This window comes from Melozone crissalis, unplaced genomic scaffold (assembly GCF_028551555.1).
Source record: "Melozone crissalis strain CALT ecotype California unplaced genomic scaffold, PUWL_Pcris_2 ptg000042l_1, whole genome shotgun sequence".
NCBI lineage: Eukaryota > Metazoa > Chordata > Aves > Passeriformes > Passerellidae > Melozone > Melozone crissalis.
This window is the reverse complement of record NW_026535820.1, coordinates 30059851-30084396: the sequence shown is the minus strand read 5'-3', so window position 1 is coordinate 30084396 and position 24546 is coordinate 30059851. Positions and strand designations below refer to the sequence as shown.

Below are 24546 nucleotides of genomic sequence, written 5' to 3'. Positions count from 1 at the left end.
ATGCAGTTGTAAATGCAATATAATATACCAGTTAACTTATAAATAACATATCCAACACAAAATTATCCAACAATGACTGTAAATCCTCAACCACACCAGATTATTTTATGTACTTAACACTTACCTAACTGGAGGAGATACTTTACTTGACCCTCTCTTTTTCAAATTCAGACTTAAATTACAGTTCGTAAACTTGTAAAGAAAAAAAACTGCACAAGTCTCTCTCATAGATTAACAATTTAAGGCTACTTTTTAAATAAAAGTTAGTTTATGATCCAAGAACCCTAAAGTCTGTCCTAAGGCAACAGGACATTTTTTTCCCCAACAAAAAATGAAAGAAACCCTTCTAAAACCTATCCAAGCTTTTTATCCAGGTGTGTTGTTCAATATCAAATTGTTTGTTCATTTCAATCAGTAAACCTAGTGGCTTCCCTGTCAACACACTGAAGTCATGTTGCTTTATCAAAAACAAAAGTTGTTGTGTTTGACTCTACAGCAGTGACCTTATATTTTTATTTGCGGTCACAGCAAGAGAGTTGTTGCTGTTAAACACAAGCAACAAAATAACTACACACCAGAGGATAAATTTAATGTTAATTTTTATCACAGCTATACTGAAGAAAAGTTTTTACTTTAGATCAATTTCTCCTTGCAAAAGAAAAAGCAACACCAGTGTTGCTTTGTCTGTACAGCCTATGCAGATAGTACAGACAGAGATCAAAGGCTGCATTACAGCACTGTAGGTACCAGGCTGGCTGCTAAAGTATGAAGGCTTTACCTGGAACAAACAACTTCTGGCAGCCATAGAGCTCAAGCAACCTTGAAAATGAAGTTGCATTTAAGCACATAGAAACAAAATGCAGGCTTGTATACACACAGCACAGTACAGAGGCAGAATAACAACATGTATTTATGGTGACAATATCATATCAGTACTGCAATTCCAGAGACAGGTGACATGAAGAATTATTCATAATGCCAGCCTTTGTCCTTCCCTACAAGGATCAGTCATGATCTGCAGTCCTGCCCTTATGTCTCTGTAAGGCCTCACTTCCAAAGAGGAAGAACAGTCCTTGCAAGAACTCTACTCTGGGACACACAATGAAAACCCAGTCCTTGTCAGAGAAGGATGATGGGAGAGAATAATACATTCATATACTTTGTCCTTTTCTTGTAACTCCACTTTGTCCTTTTCTTGTAACTCCATGCCATCCTGACACAACTTTTTCATGAAAATATATTTTATAATAAAAATTATAATTATTATTAAGCATACCTTGCACTGTATTTTAGATAAAAACAAATACTGTTCATAACTAATCCACAACACATTTTGGGAAATCCCTTTATAAAGCCATAAACACACCCACATTTATTACAGTCTTTACAGCACAAGAAGTAGAAAGCAGTGGCAGTATTACCAGGCAAAAATGGTGATTTTTTCTTAATGAACTTTTTTTCTTTTTTATCCAGTTTATCTGTGCTCTCTTGCTCCTTCTCTTGTTCAGCACTATTAGAATCAGCCTGATGGTTTGAGAGGCTCGGGACATCTGGGTTCTGATCCTGGGCCCCAGCAGCCTTAGCCTGGCTGCAGTCAGTAGTATGTGCAGTGACAGGAATTGATGACAATCCACTGTTCTCTAATGCTTGCTAAAAAAAAGAACAAAAAAACTTCTGGATTAAGGAAGAAACATTCCACAGTTATCCCCAACTTTTCTCACTCAAGTACTTGGAAGATACAATGAAAATATAATTAAATGAAATAAGTGTCTCTTTTCCAGAAAATTTCAGCTATATTTCAAATCTACAAATGCACTACTACACAGCATTGATTTCTGATTGTCTGTGAAATTTCAGGTTGGATTTTCTGCACTTAGAGCTGCCCTTTAGGAAACAACAACTTTTTTTTTTTTTTAATAGCTATCAGGATAATAATTATGTATCACGTTGTTACTCTTTCCAATTCCTCATCACATTCCAGACACCAGAGAACTCAGCACAGGTAACAATAGGCTGAACCTGCCCATAGCTGCATAAAACATTTGGGTCTTCCAAATCCAAATTTAAATGGTATTTAAAAGTCTAGAGATGAAAATGTGCCTGACAGGTTAGCAGGCTACCAGTAACACTAAAGAATATTATTCTCTGCCCTGCTCCATCCTGATTGCACCCTCCTGGGGCACAGGATGCAGAATAAGCACAGAAAGTAATTAATCACCCTACATTTCTTCTGTTACACTGCATCACCTTCTGCCAAGTATCAAGGACAAAATATAGAACGTTTTTAGGAAAAACACTGCCAACCTTGGAAAAAAATTCTTGCTCAAATAGGAAATATTCAAATACTCCTTATTCATTACAACAGGCTTAAGGCCAGGTATACATTCTCATTTTTTAACCAGATAAAATATTTTTCCCCTCTTGAATGATTTCATATTTTAAACACTGCATAACCTAAGGACACGTCACAAGCTGCTTCCAGCCAACAGGAAAAAAGAAGGCATAAGGTATCAGTAAAAATATTCACATACGAGGTACACTTAAGGCCATACAAAGATATCTTGGGGCAGCCCATAGCCATTCAATAAATCTTTACAATTCTGTCTGGATTGTTTAGAAACCCATAAGGAATGCTATAATTGAAAATACTGAGAATGAATTTCATTAAAATATAAGAAAGAATGAGAAAGGAAACACTGAAATGTAAAGCTGTTCTCACATAGAGCTCTTACCTGCAAAATATCTCTACTGATCCCCACTGCAATGTTGAGTTGCTGACCAGGTTGTTGAGGCTGGTTATTTTCTACAGGACCTGGTTCTGATAACTCAAGGAGCTGCTGAATGACATCAGTGACAGTCTGCTGACCCTGGTGAGCAGCAGCTGGAGACACCTGGTTTTCTGTCTGTTGAAGAAGTGGAGACCGAAAATGTGTGGCCTGAAATATACAGGGGTACGTTTGTCAAGGAAGATCAAAAGCGTGTGTTATGAACTCACCTGTCCAGCTCCCTTACCTGAAATGTCCTGTAACTGTGCACTGGATGGATGGCAACTTATACAAGACACAATGATTTTACAGAGCCTCATTCAAAGTTTGCGTGCTCCATTATAGAACTGCTTTTGTATATCCCCTTTTTTTTCAGTTCTTCCCAAGCTTGAAATTGTAGGCTTACAGATTGAATTAAATTTACTGTTAACTACTGAACGTTCAACCAATTTAGAAAACACAGGGAGAGATCAACTACAAAACTCCACATGTAAAAGCCACATGAAAAGTAATTCCCAAAAGAAATAAACTGACATGGCTATCTTTTTAAAGTTCACATTTATGTCAAGTAGGTCCTTCGTAAAAAACAACCTTCCATTAGAGATGGTTTTTTTAAAACTAAATTATCTGTGTTGCGGTATCAAAACTTTTCAGAACAAAAGACTAACTTTTCCCCTTCAATTTGGAACCCTTGAAACCACTTAGTTCTAGAGCAATCTCTTCATGCACATCAGACTCTGTTGAAATACTAAAAAAAATTGAAGTTAAAATACTAATTTCCCACTCTTTAATTTGAAACTGCATATCTTAGACTACCTCAGTAACAAAAATGAAGGAAACAAGTGATTAAGAGCCTTGGTATTTATTTTAAATTAAATCAGAAATAAAGACTCCTGTTTGCCTACACTTATAAACTTCTCTTCTTATGACAAATAGACTGCATAAGTATAAAATTACTGAAACAACTGCTTTCAAAATTTTTTTTATTGTAGAAAATAGAAATATACGTTTATACGATGGCTAGCCCCATAGCTGGGTATCCCAGAACATACTGGTTATTTACTTCTAATATTCACTTCTGTTCCCTAAAAAGAACCACTTCAACGTGCATGTGCAACCACATGCAGTTATAAAAGGCTATCTTCTTTCAGATTTTTTTTAGCAAACAAGAATCTTAGGCTTCACATCTGTACTATTTCCTTCTAATCGGAAAACTTCCCTGAGATTTTCTTTATACTAGCACTTTACAGTAGACAGTTAAGATGACACTCACTGTAGTAAAGAAAGGATGGCTACAAAGAATTATATTAAGGAACATTATCTTGACTCGGATTATGTCCCGTGTATTTGATGAAGTATTCTTAATGCCTTCTCATGAGAAGATAAAAACCAAATCCTTATCTTGCTTCTCTTGCATGCATGTGAGAATATCACTTGTTACTTTGCTGATTTAACTATTAGTTCTTTTTGACCTCACTAGTGAGACACAAAAAGACTCCACATCTCTTCAGATTCCAATTTAGCAAAAGTGCTATAAACATTTCAATATGGGTGACACATTATATTGTAGTGAGAATGGCATTAACAGGAAGGAAACTTCAATGGAAGCAAAGCAGTTTGCTGAAGAGTGTAACAGCTCTTTATAGACACAATTTCTATTCTGGAAACAGAATGTAAGGAGGCTTTTATGTAGAGCAGGGTGCCTATACTAAAAGTGTGTGAAATTCCCCCAGGCTTTACCAAGAGAAAAATTGATGCTATTGTTAATTAATCATTCTTAATTAAAATTAATGTTATTGTTAATGAAGGAACTTCTCAATATCATCTTTGTCATGAAAATTACAGCATTATGTGAATTTAACCAGTGTGTCCTGCATATTATGCAGCAGTTTATATACAGTCTCATGAGGGTTATCTTTTCTGAACAATAATGTACACACATGCACATATATGAAGTTTGTTACCATTACTCTTAAGATACTCTTTGTTCTAGAGTTAATTATAAAACGTTTCAGAGGTCTGACACGTTTATAAACGTTCATAATTGTTATAATTTATAATTGTTAATTATAAAACGTTTCAGAGGTCTCTTTCTAGGTCTTAGTTGAACATCTGATTTTAAAGATAAGACAGAGAATGAAGTATTTTATTACTGCTTTGTAATTCCGCTGTTGTTGAACTGGAACAGTGGACCTTGTGATGACCCTTGGTTTGTATGATCTGCTGAGTAACACAGACAGTGTGCTTGCCCTGAGTGAATTACTCCTTCAAGTCACAGTAACTGTAAAAAATTACAGCAGTTCTTTAAATCAAGTAGTTTATTGTGGTTAACTTTTTCCGTTGCCATACAACTTCAATACGTGGCTCCAAGAGTAAATTATCTTCACTAAAATTTCATACTTTATTTCCAAGTGTCAATTTGCCTAGCTATGACCCTCAAACTTTATTTCTTCTCCTCCATTAAGATGACAGACTTCTCCCTCTTCTTCAAAAGAGAAGAGGAAATCATGTCTAAGTATTTCATCTGATGGACAAGGCAGCTAACAGACCTTGAGTCTCTTCACTAATAAACACATCACAGCATATTTTAAGGATTCTGATGGCTCTGATTTTTCCTGTATCATTGATTACAGTTCATGAATAGTGAACACTATATAGAGACAACTGAAAAAACCCTAAAAATTGCCAGAATAAAATACATTGCAGATACAACCCTGGATCTGGAGAGACTGTGTTAACAGTTCAGTTGTATGAAGTTCAACAAGGCCAAGTGCTGGGTCCTGAACTTATGTCACACAAACCCCAGGCAGCGCTGCAGCCTCGGGGCAGAGTGGCTGCAAAGCTGCCTGGCAGTTTCAGGCAGTTCTGGGAGGAGAAGGCAGTGGGATCCATTGCTCCCAACTCATACCTCTCACTAGGAAAAACCTGGCACTCTTCATCACATTATCACAGAACACTTTGGAAGGGACTCATCAGGACCACCGAGTCCAACTCCTGGCCTTATGCAGAACACCCCAAGAGTCACACGACGTGTCTGAGACATGCATAAGCTGTTTATGGAGACTTTAAAGCTGTACTGCCACATTTCCCAGATCTTGGTTGTGTGAGTACAACACAAAATAATCAGCAGTTGAAGCTGGGAAGGGGAGACTGTAAGGCAGAGGGTCTGTCCCTGAGACATCAAGCTGCAACCCAAAGCTGACAAACAAGATGCTGTATAGCTGCAACAAAACCTGCCAGAATTCCCAGGGGAACAGGCACATACAGACCTTCCTGTACACCACAACTGTTTGCTGTGGAGTTCTAGAAAGTCAGCCCTGCATCATCCTTCCCCAGCTCCACAGCTCCTCCCGAGCCCCATGGTTCCTCTGCTACCAAAAACTTCCAATAAACTCAACCTGTATGAACACAGCTCCTTCCCTCTCCAACCAAACCATGGTAATCCCTGGAAAATAAAGGCAGAAGGGTAGGCCAATCCACGATTTTTAAGAATCCTTACTCTGTGGTCTTCTTATACAGAAAAGTATTTACATCCATTTTGAAGAGCTATTGAAGAGACTTACATGCAAAATCATGAGTGTGCAAACAAATGAGGCAACATAATGGCAAATGAAGCAAACATTCAAGATCTGTTCCACCTCTAAATAACCAGCTGCATCCGCCATTGAGCTTGCCTTCACATATCAGCTGATCCAACTTATCACAAAGTATCACAGCGTACCCTTTTTCACTAGGTAAATGAAAATCTACAAAATTATGTAAAGTTTCTCCCATTTATAGTCTTGACACAAAAATATGACCAAAACTTCACACTTACATTCTTCCATTTGTTATCAACAGGTTGCAAAAGATTAGTAGGGGATGTTGTTAAAGGCTGAGTGACAGAGTCCTACAAAGAAATCAAAATAATTTAAATCTTAATCAAAAAGAAGAAAAACATGGCTGATACAAAACATGGCAGAAAAGTAGCACAGAAAAATCAGACTGTGAGAGAAACAGAAGTACACTAGATCATTTTACTATAAATACTAATGCAGCAAATGACAGCCTTACAGTCACTATAATTTAGAAATATTCTCATGTATCACACAAGAATACATTCTTTGGTGGCACAGCACTTCAGGAAACTTCAGCTTTTGGAATGGGTACTTAATAAGGACATAATCCTTGCTTATCCCCAGGTATGTACCAAGGGATGACAGAGACTGATGGCAAACTTCAGAATAGAATTATTATACTGGAGATTTGTTGTTAAAGCAGTTCTGCAAGTTTTCAGCAGAATGAAGAAAAGTTCTTATGTAAGAATGCTAGTGCTAATCTAATAATGTACTAAGTTTCTAATGCAATTTAAAAAATAGAAATAATTAAATATATGCAGATTCAGACATAAAATAACAAATAAAAAGCATAATCCCCTCTAATATGCAATTGACGTCATTTTTTATCTCTGCTCCACCTTGCTAAACTTATTGGCATCTATTTTTAGAAAGAATGTTTTTCTCTCTCCCCTCTCTTTGCTTATACTACTGTAAGGCATTTTTTGCTAGTCCACGCTTGCATGCAAGCAGCAAAGTGTTCATGCAAGCAGAGATAATACCACACTGCCGTAATAACAATATGCTAAGTAAATCCAAAATACTTTAGTAAACAAAGAGCAAAACAAAAAAACCCAGAGCTGGCCAGACAAAAAAACACATGAGGTAGTAATGAAGGAATTCTTTTCCATCCTGCTTTTAGGATTAGGCTTGAGAACGTAGAAATGTAAAACACGACATAGTGAATATATGCACTTGCAAACAAGTAAGACACATTAGTCTTTCTTTTTATGAATTAACATGGAGAAACAAATAGCATCTGCCCTACAAAACAACTTCAGAAAATGTAAAAAAATGCTTTTCCAAACATCATTACTAGACAGGTTATTTCAAGAAGATAGCTGCAAAATGAAGTTCAGACTTCAAATGTTAACCTTCCTCTTTCAAAGACTGCTATTACTCATCACCCACTGAACATTAAAGCACGAGCTGGAGATAAGCAAAGCAGAAGGGACTAGAAGTAGAAAAGATTGTTCTAATAAAGAAAAAAAGAAGAGTACTATGATAAATTAAATATGCACTGGCTCAAAAAATACTGTAGTCTTATGAAACCAGAGACATTCTCTGAATTTCAGCTCTTTTTTGTACCTTGGTAAAGAAAAAAAACCATCCACTGCTTCCAATTAAGCTGTATTTTTTCCTTTATAATCTGCCTAATAAGAAACTAGCGTTTAAAAAAAGTTATCAGATATACACAGAGGAATCTACCATGTGTTTATATAAACTAGAATTATACAAAAAATTTCTGAAAATTAGTTGAAACTAATACATTTTTTCAATAGTTCTAAAACTTCCCCATAATTTTTGTTTTGTCAGGGGAGGCTAACATAATCTGTAAGAACAAGAATTATACTTTACTTAGTTGCAGAATTAAACTGCTACATTTTCAACCAAAGTGTCGAATTGTAAACACTTTTTTGCATACAGTTGGCCAATTTACATTTTCCAATATTTAATCCTGCAAATTAATATCAAAAATCACACAAAACTTGAAAAAGACGAAATACAGCTACAGGTCTAGAAGTTCTAACTTATCTGAAGAATTACTGGAATTAAGATATAGACCTAATTAAACTCTCAAAGGCATTTTCATTTCATTTGGATCAGCAAAGCTTACCGCTGTAACATGAGATACATCTGTTGAAGCACTTGCAGAATTCTGTGGACCACCCATGTGCATCTTGCTGATATGTGTGTTTAAACTACCCAAGCTTTTGAAGACACAGCTACATTCTGTACAGTTGTATGTAGGGCCATTCTTCACCTTAAAAAAAAAATAAAGTAAATTTTCCCTACACCTACCAAATATTATGTTTTTACATTATTTTTCTATATAACAAGTAACTATGGGATTATGAGAGCTACAATGGTTTATTTTTTCAAGTTACCAATATGCAGTTATGGAATCAGGCTGGTACCTCTTGGATATATGCAGATTCATACAATCACATATAATCTATGTGATTATATTGCTTATCCAATTGCTTACTACCACTTGACAACATTGTGAAGCAGCAGACAGCAAAACTCATGTCCCGAAAACGAGGCCTCAGGCCTTTTTCTCTTCACCATCTCCTACCATTTCACACTTAAAAGCAAAACTGAAATGCAACTTTACATTTAAGATATGCCTGAAGAGGAAACATCACACATAATACAAATGGAAGTTTGAAAGTATGAGATGAAAAAACACAGACAAAGCCAACACTGTGAAAAGCATGGAAGTTTAATGTCTAGTTTGACCTGAATTTGAACACACAGAACTAGAAAGTGATCAGCAGCCACTTGTTTGAGACTTTCAGACAAATAAGTTAAAGTAATTAAAGCAGCTAAATTTGCAGATTCCAACCATCCTCACCTTCCCTCCTCAGTCCATCAAACATCAATAACAGCCAGTGTCATACTTGCTATGTGCAGGTATTTGAAAGAAAACACACTGCAGTATATTATTGAAGAAAACACACTTGCAATATATTATTGATTTTTCATATTTTGTGATAATAAACTGCCAACCAGATTTTCAAAAAGAGGTATTAAGTAATAAAGTATGCTACAACTAAACTTTAGGAGTGCTTTAGTAAGTGAGAATCAAGCTGTAATTCATTATCAGCTGCAATGTTATTCTGTAACTGTCTCAGAATAAAACAAAGAATTCAGAGAGTTCCACACAGACTTGAAGAAAACACAGCAACAGCAAGAAAGAAAAAAAAAATCAGTAAGTTAACCAAAGCAGTAACTCAAATGCAGGCTTAGGACTGCAAAACATAGCATAGGATGTGATCAAGAGCGTTTATTTTATGTATCTTATCCCACAGCTTGTTCTCGTCTTACAGAAAAACAGAGTAACAGAGAAAAAAGTAAAAAGTTAACTAATATTGAAAAAAGTCAATTTAAATTATTGAAACAATGTTGGTTCATTTTTTCATGCAGCATAAGCTATCACACATAGAGAGCTGTTAACCTTGAGGATGACCAGTCACACCAGAGAATCACAGAATCAATTAGGTTGGAAAACACCTCTGAGATCCTCAAGTCCAACCTACGACCAAACACTACCATGCCAACCACATCATGGCACTGAGTGCCAAGTCAGGTAATAAATATTTATGTCCATGGATGGTGACTCCACCACTTCCCTGGGCAGCCCATTCTAATGTCTAATCACCTGTTCATGAAGGAATTCCTCCTGATGTCCAATCTAAAGCTCCCCTGGCACAGCTTAAGAATGTGTCCTCTTGTCCTGTCGCTGGTGGCTTGGGAGAAGAGCCCAACCCCCACCTGGCCACAGCCTCCCTCCAGAGAGCTGTAGAGAGTGATAAGGTTACCCCAGAGCCTCCTTTTCTGCAGGCTAAACATCCCCAACTCCCTCAGCCACTCCTCACAGAGTGCTTCAGACTCCTCATCAGCTTCATTGCCCTTCTCTGGACATGCTCCAAGACCTCAATGTCCTTCCTGAATTGAGTGTCCCAAACTGAACACAGTACTCCAAGTTATATGACTTAACATAATTAAGTGTATCACACATTATTAATATGCATATACTAAGGCATATCCTAAAAGTAAGAAGCTAACATGCTAAAAGGATCCTTAGTAATACCTACCATTGTAACACAAAAATGGAAAACAAGACTGCAAATCTCAGTTAGGCGAAGAGTGAGAACAAAGATGATATTGTGCACACAGGAAATAAAAGCAGCAAAAAGCACTACCTCTATCACTTCATCATTTCAAACCAAAACTAAGTCCCTTTCTATGGGTATTTCCAACCACAACTCACTAAAGTCTGCAAGGAAATTACTGAACAAAGTTGCATAGCTCATATTGCTAAGAAGATTGTTTTATTTTATCACAGCAGTACCTTCTGAGTCTTAAAAATTGTCTGCCAAAAAGAGAAAAAATCCAGACATAAAGAGGTCTGAATAATTTTTTTTAAAAGAACTTATTCTGGAATTCTCTTCTACTTGTAACCAAAAACACTCTGTAAAAGGCTGCAAAACATACTTCAAAGACAAATGGCAAGTATGTTCTAAAATAGAATTAGTGAGTCGCTGCTTGGCATTGAAATTTTTCACCATTTTCTGCTCGGCTACTTCTGGCTTACTTTCATCTGATTCTAGTCCTTGTTCTCCCAAGACAAACACAGGTACATTTTTGTGCACCTAACCCCACTATACATTAGTCTGCCCATGTACTGAAAAGACACTGCCAATGAAGGTTTTGCTACTTCTCCTGACTGTACATTTATTCAAGCAAGCTAAGGAAAGCTCAGAGGTAAAAATAGCAAACCAGAATCTACACTATAGCAATAAATGCATACTGGTTGGAGCACACAGGAATAGCAAAACCGAGTTAAGATGCATGTTAGCAGCCAGGACTCGATGAATAATGGCCTTTACCTCAGAGTGAACTCTCTGGATGTGTGACTGCAGGTTGCCTTTCTGGGAAAAGGCGGCGGGACAAAAGGCACAGGCGTGGGGCTTCTCCCCCGTGTGCTTGATCATGTGGGTCTGCAGAGCCCCCTTCTGGTTAAAGGCCTTCCCGCACTCGCTGCACTTGAAAGGTCTTTCACCTGCAGGGAAACAGCGGCAGGAGGAGGAAGGGTAAGGAGATTTAAGTAAATGTCAGCAGTTTTCTGTAGCTAAACCAAAAATTGTATCCATTAAAATAAAATACACACGTTATTATATATGTTATTAGGAGGTTTTGACAATAAAATTGTTTACCTCAATTACCAACCTCAGCACCTACTCTGATGAAAATGCGGCCTTGTTAAAAAGGTTTTGTGACTTAGCTGATGATTACCAGTTTAAATGGGTAAAATAAAGGAAATCTAGATGAAGCAATTATTCAAAACACCTTCTCTCAACTTGTGGTTTGAAAGATCTCAAAAGCTGCTATGCAAAGTCATTGGAGCAAAAAAAAAAACAAAGGGAAAAAGAAAAAAGAAACCCAGATATGTTTTATACCAAATCCTATAAAATGCACACACCTTCACAAAAAACAAGCAGGCCCAGAGGATAAATGGACAGTAATAAATAACTTACAGTCAAATTTAAACCTTTATCTAATTTAAAATCAGAAATTCTTACAGCAACTCTGCAAAAGATGGTATATGGTTCCCACTCCCCAATAAATATTAAGAGCCATTCACTCTTTGCAACCACATACTGAAAATACGCAATGAAATAATGTTTTAGACAGTTCTGCTCAGAAAATAACTTCAAAAACTGTTCATATTCCCAATTTTGGTGCCCTCAGTGCTGTGTATAATTACACTTTTTGTATGTTACCAGATAAGCATGAAGAACCCCCCAGTTAGAGAACATACGAGCATTGCCTAAACAGATTACAAAGCTACATAAACTTACTAATGATAAATTTCAGTTCCTTACAACCACGTGTTCTACTAAACTCCTGGGAACCTCCACTTTGAACTTAGTAATACTACTTTTTTTTCTTTTAGTGAAATAGTTCAGCTGTGGTAACTCTAGGACCTTGAGAATATTTAACACCTTGCCTTTGCACATTTCCATAGCCAAGACCAGTATAAACACCACTGGGTGCTATCTTTGCTACACCAGTAACTCCTACCATGTACACACTAAATCAGTTTTAATAAATATTTTTATATTATTTATAATTTTATAGCTGTAACTGCATTTACTTTAAACTTACTATTTCTAATTAAGAAACAAAAGCAGCTATTTTTCTGAAATTGATTTCAAGCATATAACTCACTGAAGGAATGTGTATCTTCTGTTCTGCTGCTTAGAGGTTTTGAAGGTGCCTTAAGGATTGCAGGTTTTAACTGTGCATTTTTTTGAAGATATTAAAATGAAGAACACTGATTCACATCTGGAACTATGAATTCCTATTAAGCTTTCATTGGCAAAAAGCTTAGCTTCTGGTAAGAGTGGCTGGTGGACACATGGAAGTATTGCTTCAGGTTAAGTTTGCCTATGTAAATAAATCTCATTATAAAACAAAATCTTAACTCTATTGTGGAAACGTGAAATTTCTGTATTTCTCAAGTGTAACTTAATAAAATACAGATTTGAGAGGGGGGACAAATAATTCATAACTCAATTATTAATATGGGAATTGCAGTCCCTGAGACTGGATTTTTTTTCCCAGAAGGGTGTATGTGCCTGAAATGACTAGCTAGAACAAAAAAAGGACTGCAATTAAGAGACTAACCTAATGTCACCCATTGTGCACGGATCTGCTATTTTAACACTTAAAAACTTGGGCATTCTAAATTCTCTAAAACAGAGTTGTTCTTTTCTACATATCTACAGTACCTCAAGCAGCCAAATGCCAGACAGATTGTCTGCAGATTTGGAGTACTAACATACTTCACAAATTACACGAGTATTTGCAAGGTAATTGGAACTTAAAATGACCTCCCATCATGCACAGATTGGGACTGCATTTTCTGTTTCCCAACAGACAAATGTCTTTCAGTCTTCAAAAAAAAAGAAAAAAATAAATGCCCTTGAACGTTTCAAAGCTTTAAAAAAGCATCCATAACCAACTATAATCTTGTTTATTTATTCTGACTAAAATAAGCTAATGAATTAAATAGAGCCAAGAATCTAAAATACTGAAGTTAATTTTCACTGACCTTCTTTTGATATTACTTTCAAGCAATTGTTTTAAAGCAGGTACAAGGGTGACCTCTTGTGTTACTTTTCTATAACTAGATCTGTAAAACTTCAAAAGATTCTTAAGAAAGCGTCACACAATGGTCTTTTTATTTCTTTGTAAACAGGACCATTCTTGTAAATGGCAACTCATCACATCACTGTCTGAACAGTGATATTACAGTGATTGATACTACAACAGTATTAGTCAGTGTAATAACAGAATTGCACACTTACACAAAGGAATACCTGAATTAACTAAAAACTAGACAAATGGCAATTCATTCAGTACGTATGAAAAATACATATCGAATATCACTGGAATATCTTCAATGAAGACTTTGTTTAAAGCCAAATTCTTGCTATAATAATGTATACCTGGTTAAAACATAAGAAGTATGCTTTTATAGTCATCTGTACACTTCAAAAGTTTTATATTATTTTATGCTTGGCATTTTTTAATTATTTCAATTGCTTATGGTTTAAACATGCACATATTTATGATAAATGTGGCAAAAAACAATTCCTACTCATTCTGCAAATTTGAAAAGGCACCTGCACTTCTTCAATTATTACAACCTATGCTTATCACCTCAGAAAACCACTTCTTAAGTTTAAATTCATCAATTTTAAAAATGCAAGACTACTACTTCATTAGTATCATTAATTCTCATGTCCTTGTGCTCTTTTTGCAACTAGATTTTAGAACCTGCTCTCTAGAGCACATAAGATCTAATTTAAAGTAGATGACTGGCCCTTATCAAGAGATTCTGATTTTAAGGCCCATTGAAACTAAGTACCAAAAGTGATATTTGGAAACAAATGAAATGTATAGATTTTTTCACATTTTTAAACTGCTTCTAATCATATAAATCTGAAAAATTTAAAAGCATATAAATTTCCTAAGCAAATGAATTACATAAAGTTTATTTTAAACCAACAGGTAACTGTATCTAATAAGCCAAATGTATTAATAATATTTCAGGTCCTAACATGAGAAAAAAATACATGGCATTTCAGAGGTTAACTGATATTTTTAAAACAAAACCAAATTAACATAAGTACTTCCACAGCCTTACCTGTGTGTATTCTAACGTGCCGTGTTAATTGACTCGGTTTCTGGAACGTCTTCCCACAGTGAGGACAGGAATAGGTAAACCCACTTCTATCAATGTTTCTGTTGTAAGATCTGGTATTTGATACCCTGTGATTTAAATAAAAAAATATATATATTACGACATTATTTTGAAGATGCTTCTTTTACCCCATCAGTTTTAACATAGCGTTAATTTGATGGCAACATAGTATCAGCTGCAACAGTGAAAACCCAAACTCCATAATGACACTGAAAGAACAACACCAACAGCTCTTTTCTCAGTACCTATATACACCAAGACTTTTAGTTATTTCTGCAGTAAAGATCTGATACATCTTAGAGGCTCTCTTCATACATTTTCAGGGTAAATTCTATTTACCAATAGTATACAGTGACTTCACATTTTGGTGGGAACCTTCAACTCTATTTCTTTTGCCTGAATATAGCAAAGTCCTTCATTATGAACTAGAACACACAAATCTCACACACTGGAGTACAAATGCAGTTGCTGAAGTCCAGTAAGAGCAAGTTAAGAATTTAACAACCCAAATATTCACCACTGACCCTCAAATACAAATCACATTCTCCTAAGAACCACAGAAACAGAGAATATAAATTCCCAAAATTCATTTAGCTACAAATCAAATTAACTAGCTTATTCATCCTAACACCTCTAAACAGGAGTTGTCCACAAGAACAATGGTTTTAGCAGGTAATACATTAACATAACTCAAACCTTACTTGATACTGCAAACCTTTAAATTTCTGTTCACAGATTGAAATCTACAACACTTGTTTAAACCTCTTGCAACACAACATAGCATCTGTATTAACTTCTAGTAAGAAGAACAGGGAATATACAGCATTTCTTGGTTTTGAATATGCAATTTTCCTCATCTGCTTTTTACAGAAACAGTGAAAATTAAAAAAGAGATCAGATGTCAAGACTTCAGGCTTTTTTAATATATAAAGTAAACCAAGAGAAGTTTTTCTTTCTTCTAACTTAAAGTACTTCTCACCTTTCTCAAAGTAAAGTTAAACTAGAGAGCTCTCAAAGAAAAGACAGAACAAATATTCACCAAAAATAAGAACAGCATTTACCAGGGCTCTTTTTTCCCCCTTTTCATTTTGTGCTTGTTCAGATTTACAAGAAACTCATGGGAGGCTGTAATGGGGAAAGATGATTAAACTGCAAAGAACAAGTAACATCTTTGCAGAATGAAAGCATTAAAACTTTTGTCATTATAATAAATGCTATGTAAAATTAATATACATTTGCTTCAATATACTGCTATTAGTGCTTAAAATCATAAGCACACTTCAAAAATCACTTTGCATCAGAGAAACTTAATGTGTATTTACAAATAGCTTGCAGATGAACTATGCTTAGTATGTGTGCCTAAATACAAAAACAGGGGGAAAAAAGACCTCCAAAAATAACCATCCACTTAAGCGAGGTTTTAAAAAGAAAGTGTCATTTTAGAACAGCATATCAAGGAAAAGAAATTATCTGCATAAATCATGGTACTTTGCTGACTGGAAATACTACTTCTGCTTTTCCCAGCTATCACCATAAAAGTAACATCTGCTCATTTTGTTATAAACCCATGATTGTCACCTTATTTTATAGTGAGTTTTCATATGCTCCTTTAGCTGTGAGGAAGTTTCAAATTCTTTTTTGCAAGACTTGCAGCTGTGAATCCTACTGCCTGCCAATTCCTGACGATGTTCTTCCATGTGTATGGACAGCTGACTCTGTAAAGTGAATTCATCTCCACACTCTGAACAGATAAGATTCTGAAAGAGATAATAGAGACTGATTTTTCAAAATAGCAGTGCACAAGCTTTGTTCAAGTAGATTAACTTACCCTTCTATGGACACTGACAGCTGGAAGGACGCAGCAAGGGAAGTATACAAGCAAGAAGAGTTTACGAGCCCTGTGATATAAATAATGTACAATAATCACTGCAAGACTATATTAATATTTATATTTTAAGAAACACCAGTAGAACTGCGTTCTGAAAAACTTCATATGGCAGCAGAAACAAGTAGTTCAGTACCATCCTCACCACTCCCTATTTCCTCGGTGGACTGGTTCAAGACACACACAGAAGCTCACCCCAGTGCCATTACACCATGGTCTACAGAAACACCTGGAACAAATAATTACTTTCTAACCAAAATCATTGAACCTGTTCAGGGACTGTTCAAATCATTCAGGAATTTCACACTTTTATAGGTTAAAATGATATTGAATGTCATTTTTAAACAGTAATCCCACCACAGTTAGCCCTGACTTTTAAGCTTTCTTGACAGTAAAGATGACAGAAATAAAGAAGGACACAGTGTTTCTGACAGATATCTCTTCAACGCATTAATTTCAGAAAGGTTTTTTTATCAGCTCAGTTTTAAGTAATTGTGACTATCACTGTGAATTGAAATGTTTCTTATCCTCCCCCCTTTTTTCCTCTCTTATAATGGTCAACAAGAAAAGTAAAAACAAAAACAGAAAACAACCATGTTCATTTCAAGAAGGATATTAACAAGAATGTTTTAATCAAGAGGAACACAGGTATGCCACTATTATTTTTGGACTGTTTTGACAATAAATTTATTCTTTGAGTCTGAAAAAAAAATTCTGCAATATCACATTTCCAGACAAAAGCTTAAAAAACTGAAGTCCTTTAATGTAATTAATTACCAATTCAAAAATTATTTGTTTAATCTAATTTAGATGCCATTATTACTGCACTCAAGTTACAGAGTGAGAAACAAATCACTAATTTTTTTTTCTAGGACATACATTCAAACCAGAATACTTCTTATGGGCATCTACTGCTCTTATACAACAAATTTAGTTTATGATCTTAGATTTCTAAAAGTTGGGGAAAATTTTATGACGGGAAACTTACAATTACCATGCCAAGCTCAGCAACCTCAAAACTGAGGGATTTTGAATCGCTTCTCAGCATTTTTTGGATATGCATATGTATCATCTTAAGTTGCAAATACACATATTCTATTAAGCAACTTCTACAAACAACAAAAAAAATAACCTAAGATGAAGTTATTTGACGCAATTAAAGTCTTCATTATTCTGTTCAGTACTGTGAAATTTGCTGTAGGAAAGCAAGATTACAGTAAAGCAGAAAAACTACAGAAAACCCACCTATATATCACACCAAACAGATTATGCTGTAGGCAATTCCAGATATATTTTTTGCTCCTCAAGCAAACAAAAAAATCACCACCATGCACAGAGCAAGTAATTGAACACTGTAACCTCACTACGGTTAAAGCCACGGTTAAACAGAAGGAGCTGGTCATATGCAAAATTCCCAAACTCAGAAAAAAGTTTTTAAAGCTCTACTCATTGGATTCTGCCTGTTTTAGCTCTCCCTATCTTACCAGATGCAACATCTGAAGAACACTTTGGAACTCATGATCTTCACCTGTTTTGTATCTATGACTTCCAGCATCTATAAAGGATTTTAATCTGCACTTTTTCAAAAGATCATTGTTCACCAATTATTAGACAGTACAAATCAAATTCAGTGGATATTTCTAAAAACAAAACAAACAACAAACAAAACCTCAACATCACACAAAGTAAAACATAAAAACCCAAAGCAAGAGGATCTTATAAGGATGAACGAATTTTCATTTTATATCCACCAAATATCAGTTTTAACTTTTTCAACATATTAAGGTGTTTCTGTTTTTTATTCACCATTTCTATCCTGCCAGGGCAAAATGTAGCAATGAAAACTATTGTGCATTTCCACTGAGGAAACTGACATGTTCAACAATCCTCAAGAAGATGGGTCATATTTACACAAGATATATTCTTAATGACTTCTCAAGAGAAAGCTATCCCATATTAGTGAGGAATTTCAAATGTGCAGCTTTTCCCTCACATCAGTTTATCACACATAAATCACGGAAGAATGTGAGGAGAAAATAGTCTCTTGCAAGCTCAGTATCAACGGCCCAGAAAATTCCTTCCAGAACCTCTCACATGGAGCAGTCAAACACAAAAATCTAAGTTTCACAGACAGACCCACTCTCCCAAATCTCACTAGAGCTGTTCTGTTCTTTCCCATGTGCATTTGTCTGGAGATAAAGCTGCCTGATGCAGCACAACACAAAGGTAAAGCTCCCCAAATTTCATTTTGTGAAGCAATCTTCTACCCTCTATGTATGTCCCTTAATGTATATGCACCTCTGCTCTGATTTCAGATTTGTAACCCTTCTAACAGCAAAAGGAAGAAGAGCAGACAGGAGGTAGAACATACTCCACCCCTAACTTGTTAACCTGCACGTTGTGGAAAACCCCTCAATGGCAGCCAGTGCCATCACCAATTCCCTCTGCTTCAAGTTCAAATTCCAGCTCTCCTACAGGTCCTGTGCATAATTACTGTGAAAGTTATTCCTGCAGGTTTATGTGAATTAATTGCTACATTCACCTCTGTTTTATCAAAAAACTATTGGGTATTATAAGAAACACATTCATTAGCAATTGAAATATGTTCATATTTTTATAAATTTAATTTTCAAGCTGCAGATGGAATTTTAAATAGGAAGGCATCACACAGCCTATTCTTCTGACATCTGCACCAAAGCAAAAAAAACCAGCACTGCTGAAGTGCATGAAAAATCACTTAATGGTAGAAATAAATACCAAAAACCACCCTCAGGTGTCTTTCTTATTCTATGTTTCAAGAAATTAATAAATCAAGTTTCCTTAATAATACCAACTAAGCCATTTATCATTATAGATACATCAATATACAGCAAAATTGGACTCCAGTCCACTTAACTTGGCTGCCTACTTGGCTGTGTACATGACAAAACACAAGCTAAAAGGATTAAAGAAGGAACCTCTACAGATGGCATGCCCTGCATCTGGTTTAGGGAGAAGTGCACAAAGGCCTATTACTCCCAACTTACAGGTCAAAACTGCTGTAAGCTGCCAGCAACTAGCATGGAAGAACACACCACTGTTACATTTGTGATTGGAAGTTGGACAATAAAAATGCATTCCTGATTCAGCTCCAGTTCTCCAACATGAAGTGCAATTTTAAAAAAGCCTTAATGGAAGGAAGAGGCAATTGTATCATAAAAAACTTGGTATTTTGGGCAGTGCATTCAACTCTGGCAATTGTTGTAATGCAGTAAAGACTGTAAAGTGTGCAAAATACGACCACTATGTAAAAACTGCTAAGAATTTAATCAACACTCTATCAAAATGAAAAATTAAATTTTGATGGGGAAGGAACAAGTACTCCTCAATCAAAACAACCAACCACACAAAAACAGAGGTAGGAGCTGTAGATAAGGTAACAGCTTCATTTATTTCTATGAATGGTGAGAGTGCCTCACGATGACATCTGCCATCAAATATGATCACACGTTATCTCTTATGTGTAGGCTTATCAATGTAGATTAAGTCACAGAAGTATCTTCAAAATAAAAGTACATGCAAACAACCAGTCAATGTTTATATATAGTATGATATGGTATCTATCAAATATGCTCAAGTTCCTTTTGTTCATGAAGACACAATGGGAACACTTATTTATAATCAGGATATTAATTTCTTTAACTAATATTAAAACAGACTCCCCACGTAAAGTTTCATATTTCTTCAGAACAAAATCATTTATTCAAAATCTAAATTTACGCAAAACCTAAAGCATACAGGTAAGGTATTAAATACAACCACTATGACATGTCTTTTCAAAATTAAGTTATAAATTTAAATGAATTACCTCCTCCTTCTCATGTAGCATTATATGTGCTTTCAGACTGGCTACTCTGGAAAACTTCTTGTTGCACACAGGACACGTAGGATCTTCGCCATTGTGAGTACATTTGTGCAGGGTCAAGTTGAATTCAACATTAAATGACATCGGACACTGGTCACACCGGTGAGGCTGTTTGTTAAAATCACAAATATAAAGACAAAATTCAGTCTTCCCATAAGCTACATATACCCTGAGTGACACATATAACCATACAAATCACAATGTTAAACATTAAAAAATAACAATTCAAGTACCTACATAGGATAATGACGCTTACTAATACCAAGATTAATTCTCTTCTTTGCATCTCATTACAGAAAATGCAAATACAGCATTGTAAGAGCACAAAGGGAAAAGAAAGAAGGGGAACTAAAGAAACCAGAGACTCAAAACTGAGACTGTCTGAAAAGAGTGAAGTTCGTAGGAGAGAGCAATGAGCAGGAGTCAGAAACATTCTCCTATTTTAACTGTGATCATGATTCACCCAGAGGGTGGCTGGACACTGGAACAGGCTCCACAGGGAGGTGGTCACAGCACCAGTCTGACAGAGTTCAAGGAGGATTTAGACAATGCACTCAGGCACAAGGTGTGACTCTTGGGGTGTCCTGCACAGCGCCAGGGGCTGGCCCTGATGATCCTTGTGGGTCCTTTCAACTCAGCATATTCTGAGGTTCCATGAAATCTCCTGAAGTAAAACTAATAATCAAAGCAGCAAAACACTTGGTTTATACTAGGCCTGACTGCTCCTCATTTGGTATCTGCAAATCCAGTTTTCTATTCTTTAAGAGCCTTTTCACTTTTGGATGTAAAGGCTCTTACATAAGTGTGCAATAGCATGGGCTTAACCTTATCAATTTTACAACACTGAAACTTGTGTAAGTTGTCTTTGTATACATGAATTATCTCCATTATTATACTACATTTTGTGAAAATTAATCTGTATTTAGGGCTACCTCAAAAAGTAATAGAATTATTTTCCTATTACATGTCAGTAGTTTAACTTTGTGAACAAGAAAGCAAAGGAAATAAATTAAATGCTTCATATTACAGATGCAACTTGTGGCAAAAGCTTCATTTAGAAAGCCAGTCCAGTCTTAATCACATATTGGTATTCTTCTCATTCTTTCCCAAATTTGATTTGTAAGAAGCTAAAGTGATGACATTAATCCACTGATTAATACATACATACTAAATTAGTTTACAAGTAGGATCCTTTTAATAAATATAAGCATCATTTTCTTTTTATTGCTAATGTGTAGAATCACTTTGCAAACTATTGAAAAAAACCTCACACCTTTTGCCATCCACCTGGGTATTTTAGAAATCAAAGAAAATGGCTAAAATTAAAAACTACTGATCTGGAAACAACAATCCAATTAAAGGGCATCAAAGGAAGGTCCTATCTCAAAGGAAACACGAGAAAACATAAAAGAGATATGTCACAAAACTCTGAGGTCCCCAAGTAATAATTATTAGTGGTGTGACTGAAAAGAAATGGAAAAGAGATCTTGTGTTAGCTTCACTTGACAGTATATGAAAATATCAATACACACTAGTTGTATCTAGCACAACTCATACCTTGTCATTTTGCTCATGATCCCTCATATGGCGCTGGAACTGGGTCTCTCTTGGAAAAGACAGCAAACAAATCTCACACTTATGGAAGCTGGGGACTTGGTAGGGAAAATTACCGTTCTCTGCAGTTGGTGTCAGAACATCATCTACAAAACAAGCAATAAAACAGTTGTATGAAGTCACATTTTATCTACTTACAATTTATTGAAAAAAACAGGATAATTTAAAGTAGAAACTATTTCAATTCCTCTAAGATTTTTGACTTATCCAACAGTGTAACTTCAAGGAATCTTGAAGATCTCAGGCTGAAATATCACTGCTTCCATTGACACAGGATCAACCAAATATATCCATACCTCAAACTGCCAGTCACTACAGACATAAATAATCACCTTTCCCCAGTAATTTGAAATAAATTCTTTCTGTGCTTCACAAACACCTATCAAGTCTGAAACAAAATGAAACCTTGCAAAAAACACTAGTAAGGCTAAGGGACTGCCAGGGGTTACTTTTAATAATATTACATCACAGGTTTCTAAAAAAGTTTTTTAAAACTACATAGTCAGCAGTTCTGACTACACAGATTGTCTGCCCTCCCTTCTCTTGCTCGCTCCTTCCCTAAGAAAAATATGTTCTTTCTTCTCCTTCTGGCATTACAAAATCTTTATTAAAACCTATTTTAAAATCTTTGGTATTGGGTTTACAACTCTAATGTTTCAAGCAGTTGAGAGAGACGCAATAAACTGTAAGTCTAAGTGCATACATATTCAATCAATAGAAAGAGATGTATTTTTCTTTAAACAGACCCAGTCTAAGCCCATACAGTTTTCTTTTGAACTCCTACAGTCATGTAACTTTTGATACATCAAGTCACAAACTTCTACATCCTCCTGCTCAAACGAGTGAAGTCAATCCTATAAATACTTTATGATAAAAGGAAAATATTAATCTGAGGAAGTTAAACACATTTTACATTTGAGAAGATCCTGTATTACTAAGAAAGTTACCTTTATTTAAGAAAAACTTTAATAAAAGCAACTGGCAGGAGGGCTGTACTGCAGGTTAGAGTCATGAAAGGGGAAAAAATCTATAGAATTCAGTTTCAAACTACCACAACTAAAACTGCATCAACAACACAACATAAAAAGAAAGGAATATTTATTTTATTATCTAGACATGCAAGGTTTCTGATGTTTCTCTTTAAGTCAGTACTTTTCTTCATGTATGTAAGAACTAGGCATAGGAAGTAACAACACAAGCAGAAGTTTACAGCATCCTGTTTACATTTCCTCAGAGGAAATTGGAGATTATATAGTTCATATAGTATTTCCACTCTACTGCACCCACTTCAAAGTCTTTTCTCATTCACCACAACATTTACAAGGGGAAAGAAAATATCAATACCTTATGTCCTGATCATTTTTTTTCCTTCCTAAAATTCTCATAAACAAACTTTAAAAGCTTGTAGTTGAGGAAGCTGTAGGAAACATTTCAGCACAATTTATCTGGGCAAGAAATCACAACAAAAACCAACGCCCTAGGGACTTGCACTTCCCATTCCTGGACTAAGTGACCCAATTACATTTCGTTTTGCAAAGTTTAGTTATCAAATATTTCTCTGTAAGAGAATGATGCAAACATCACTTATCTTTATCATGTTTAAACTTACACTTACTGCACCCTTTAATAGACTATAAATTCATAGTATGCAGACACTATCAATAACAACCCTGAAATGGCCACATTTCTTCAAAAGCTGAAAACCACCGCTTTAATTACAAGACACAAACCTTCAAGCAATCTTGTGATAAATATGCCTGATTAGAAAAAAGGACACAAAAACAGTTTCTGTAAATAATGGCATCACAAGAGAAGTGAAAGAAAAACCTACATCTATACTTGGGCTATGTGAAAACATAATGCACAAGGCTTTCCTTTCCTCTGGAAAAAGGAGTAATTGTTCAATCCCACGTAGGCCTGACCTTTCACTTTAAACTGACAACTGAAAAATGATCCAATCCATGACTTTCCAAAGGCCTTCAAACCTTCTCCTTGAACCAAAGAGATTATTATCTTTAAACATTCGCTCTCAAGATCAAAGGCACTGGGCAATTCGCAAAAACAATGTGGAAGCAATTGAAGTAGCAAAAATGTAGCAGTGACATCATCAAAGGTGCTAAATTCTCTACACTTTGAAGCAAAATCCCAACATGCTCACTAGATTCTGAATAATACTGCCAAGTGGTATTGGTCTTGGGTCAATAATATACCTATGTACCATTTTTATTAAAATGTGTATCATATCTGTATTGACTAACACTGATTAATCTACAGGCTGTGAACTTTCTTCTGCAATTGAAAAAGGAGTTTAAGTATAGAACAAAAAATTGAGTATCTTGTAATATTTCAGCAGAACTTGATTACTACAATTCTACAAAATCAGACCACCTGATGCAGTACCTGAAAGTCGTTCAGCTTTTCTGTAAAAAGACAGGAATGACCACCACTAAAATAAACAGAAAGAGGCAACAAATGCATAATCTTAAACTATTTCATAGAAAAGA

General features: G+C 35.5%; 1 protein-coding gene across 6 annotated transcripts in view; it reads right to left on the bottom strand.

The window, feature by feature from the left end:
• ZNF236 (zinc finger protein 236) overlaps positions 1–24546 on the bottom strand; it is a 72935-nt gene that overhangs the window by 40131 nt on the left and 8258 nt on the right. For 3 of the 6 annotated variants that reach the window (XM_054284618.1, XM_054284620.1, XM_054284621.1), the window contains exons 1-9: positions 21986–22109; positions 20372–20536; positions 16218–16396; positions 14583–14707; positions 11257–11429; positions 8478–8624; positions 6583–6654; positions 2733–2936; positions 1422–1650 (exon numbers count right to left, since the gene is read on the bottom strand). In XM_054284618.1, coding sequence (XP_054140593.1) covers positions 1422–1650; positions 2733–2936; positions 6583–6654; positions 8478–8624; positions 11257–11429; positions 14583–14707; positions 16218–16396; positions 20372–20536; positions 21986–22012 — 1321 coding nt within the window. In that variant the 5' untranslated portion in view covers positions 22013–22109. Of the gene's footprint in view, positions 1–1421; positions 1651–2732; positions 2937–6582; positions 6655–8477; positions 8625–11256; positions 11430–14582; positions 14708–16217; positions 16397–20371; positions 20537–21985; positions 22129–24546 lie in introns of those variants that run through there. The other 3 variants (XM_054284622.1, XM_054284623.1, XM_054284619.1) reach the window with 2 other exon arrangements.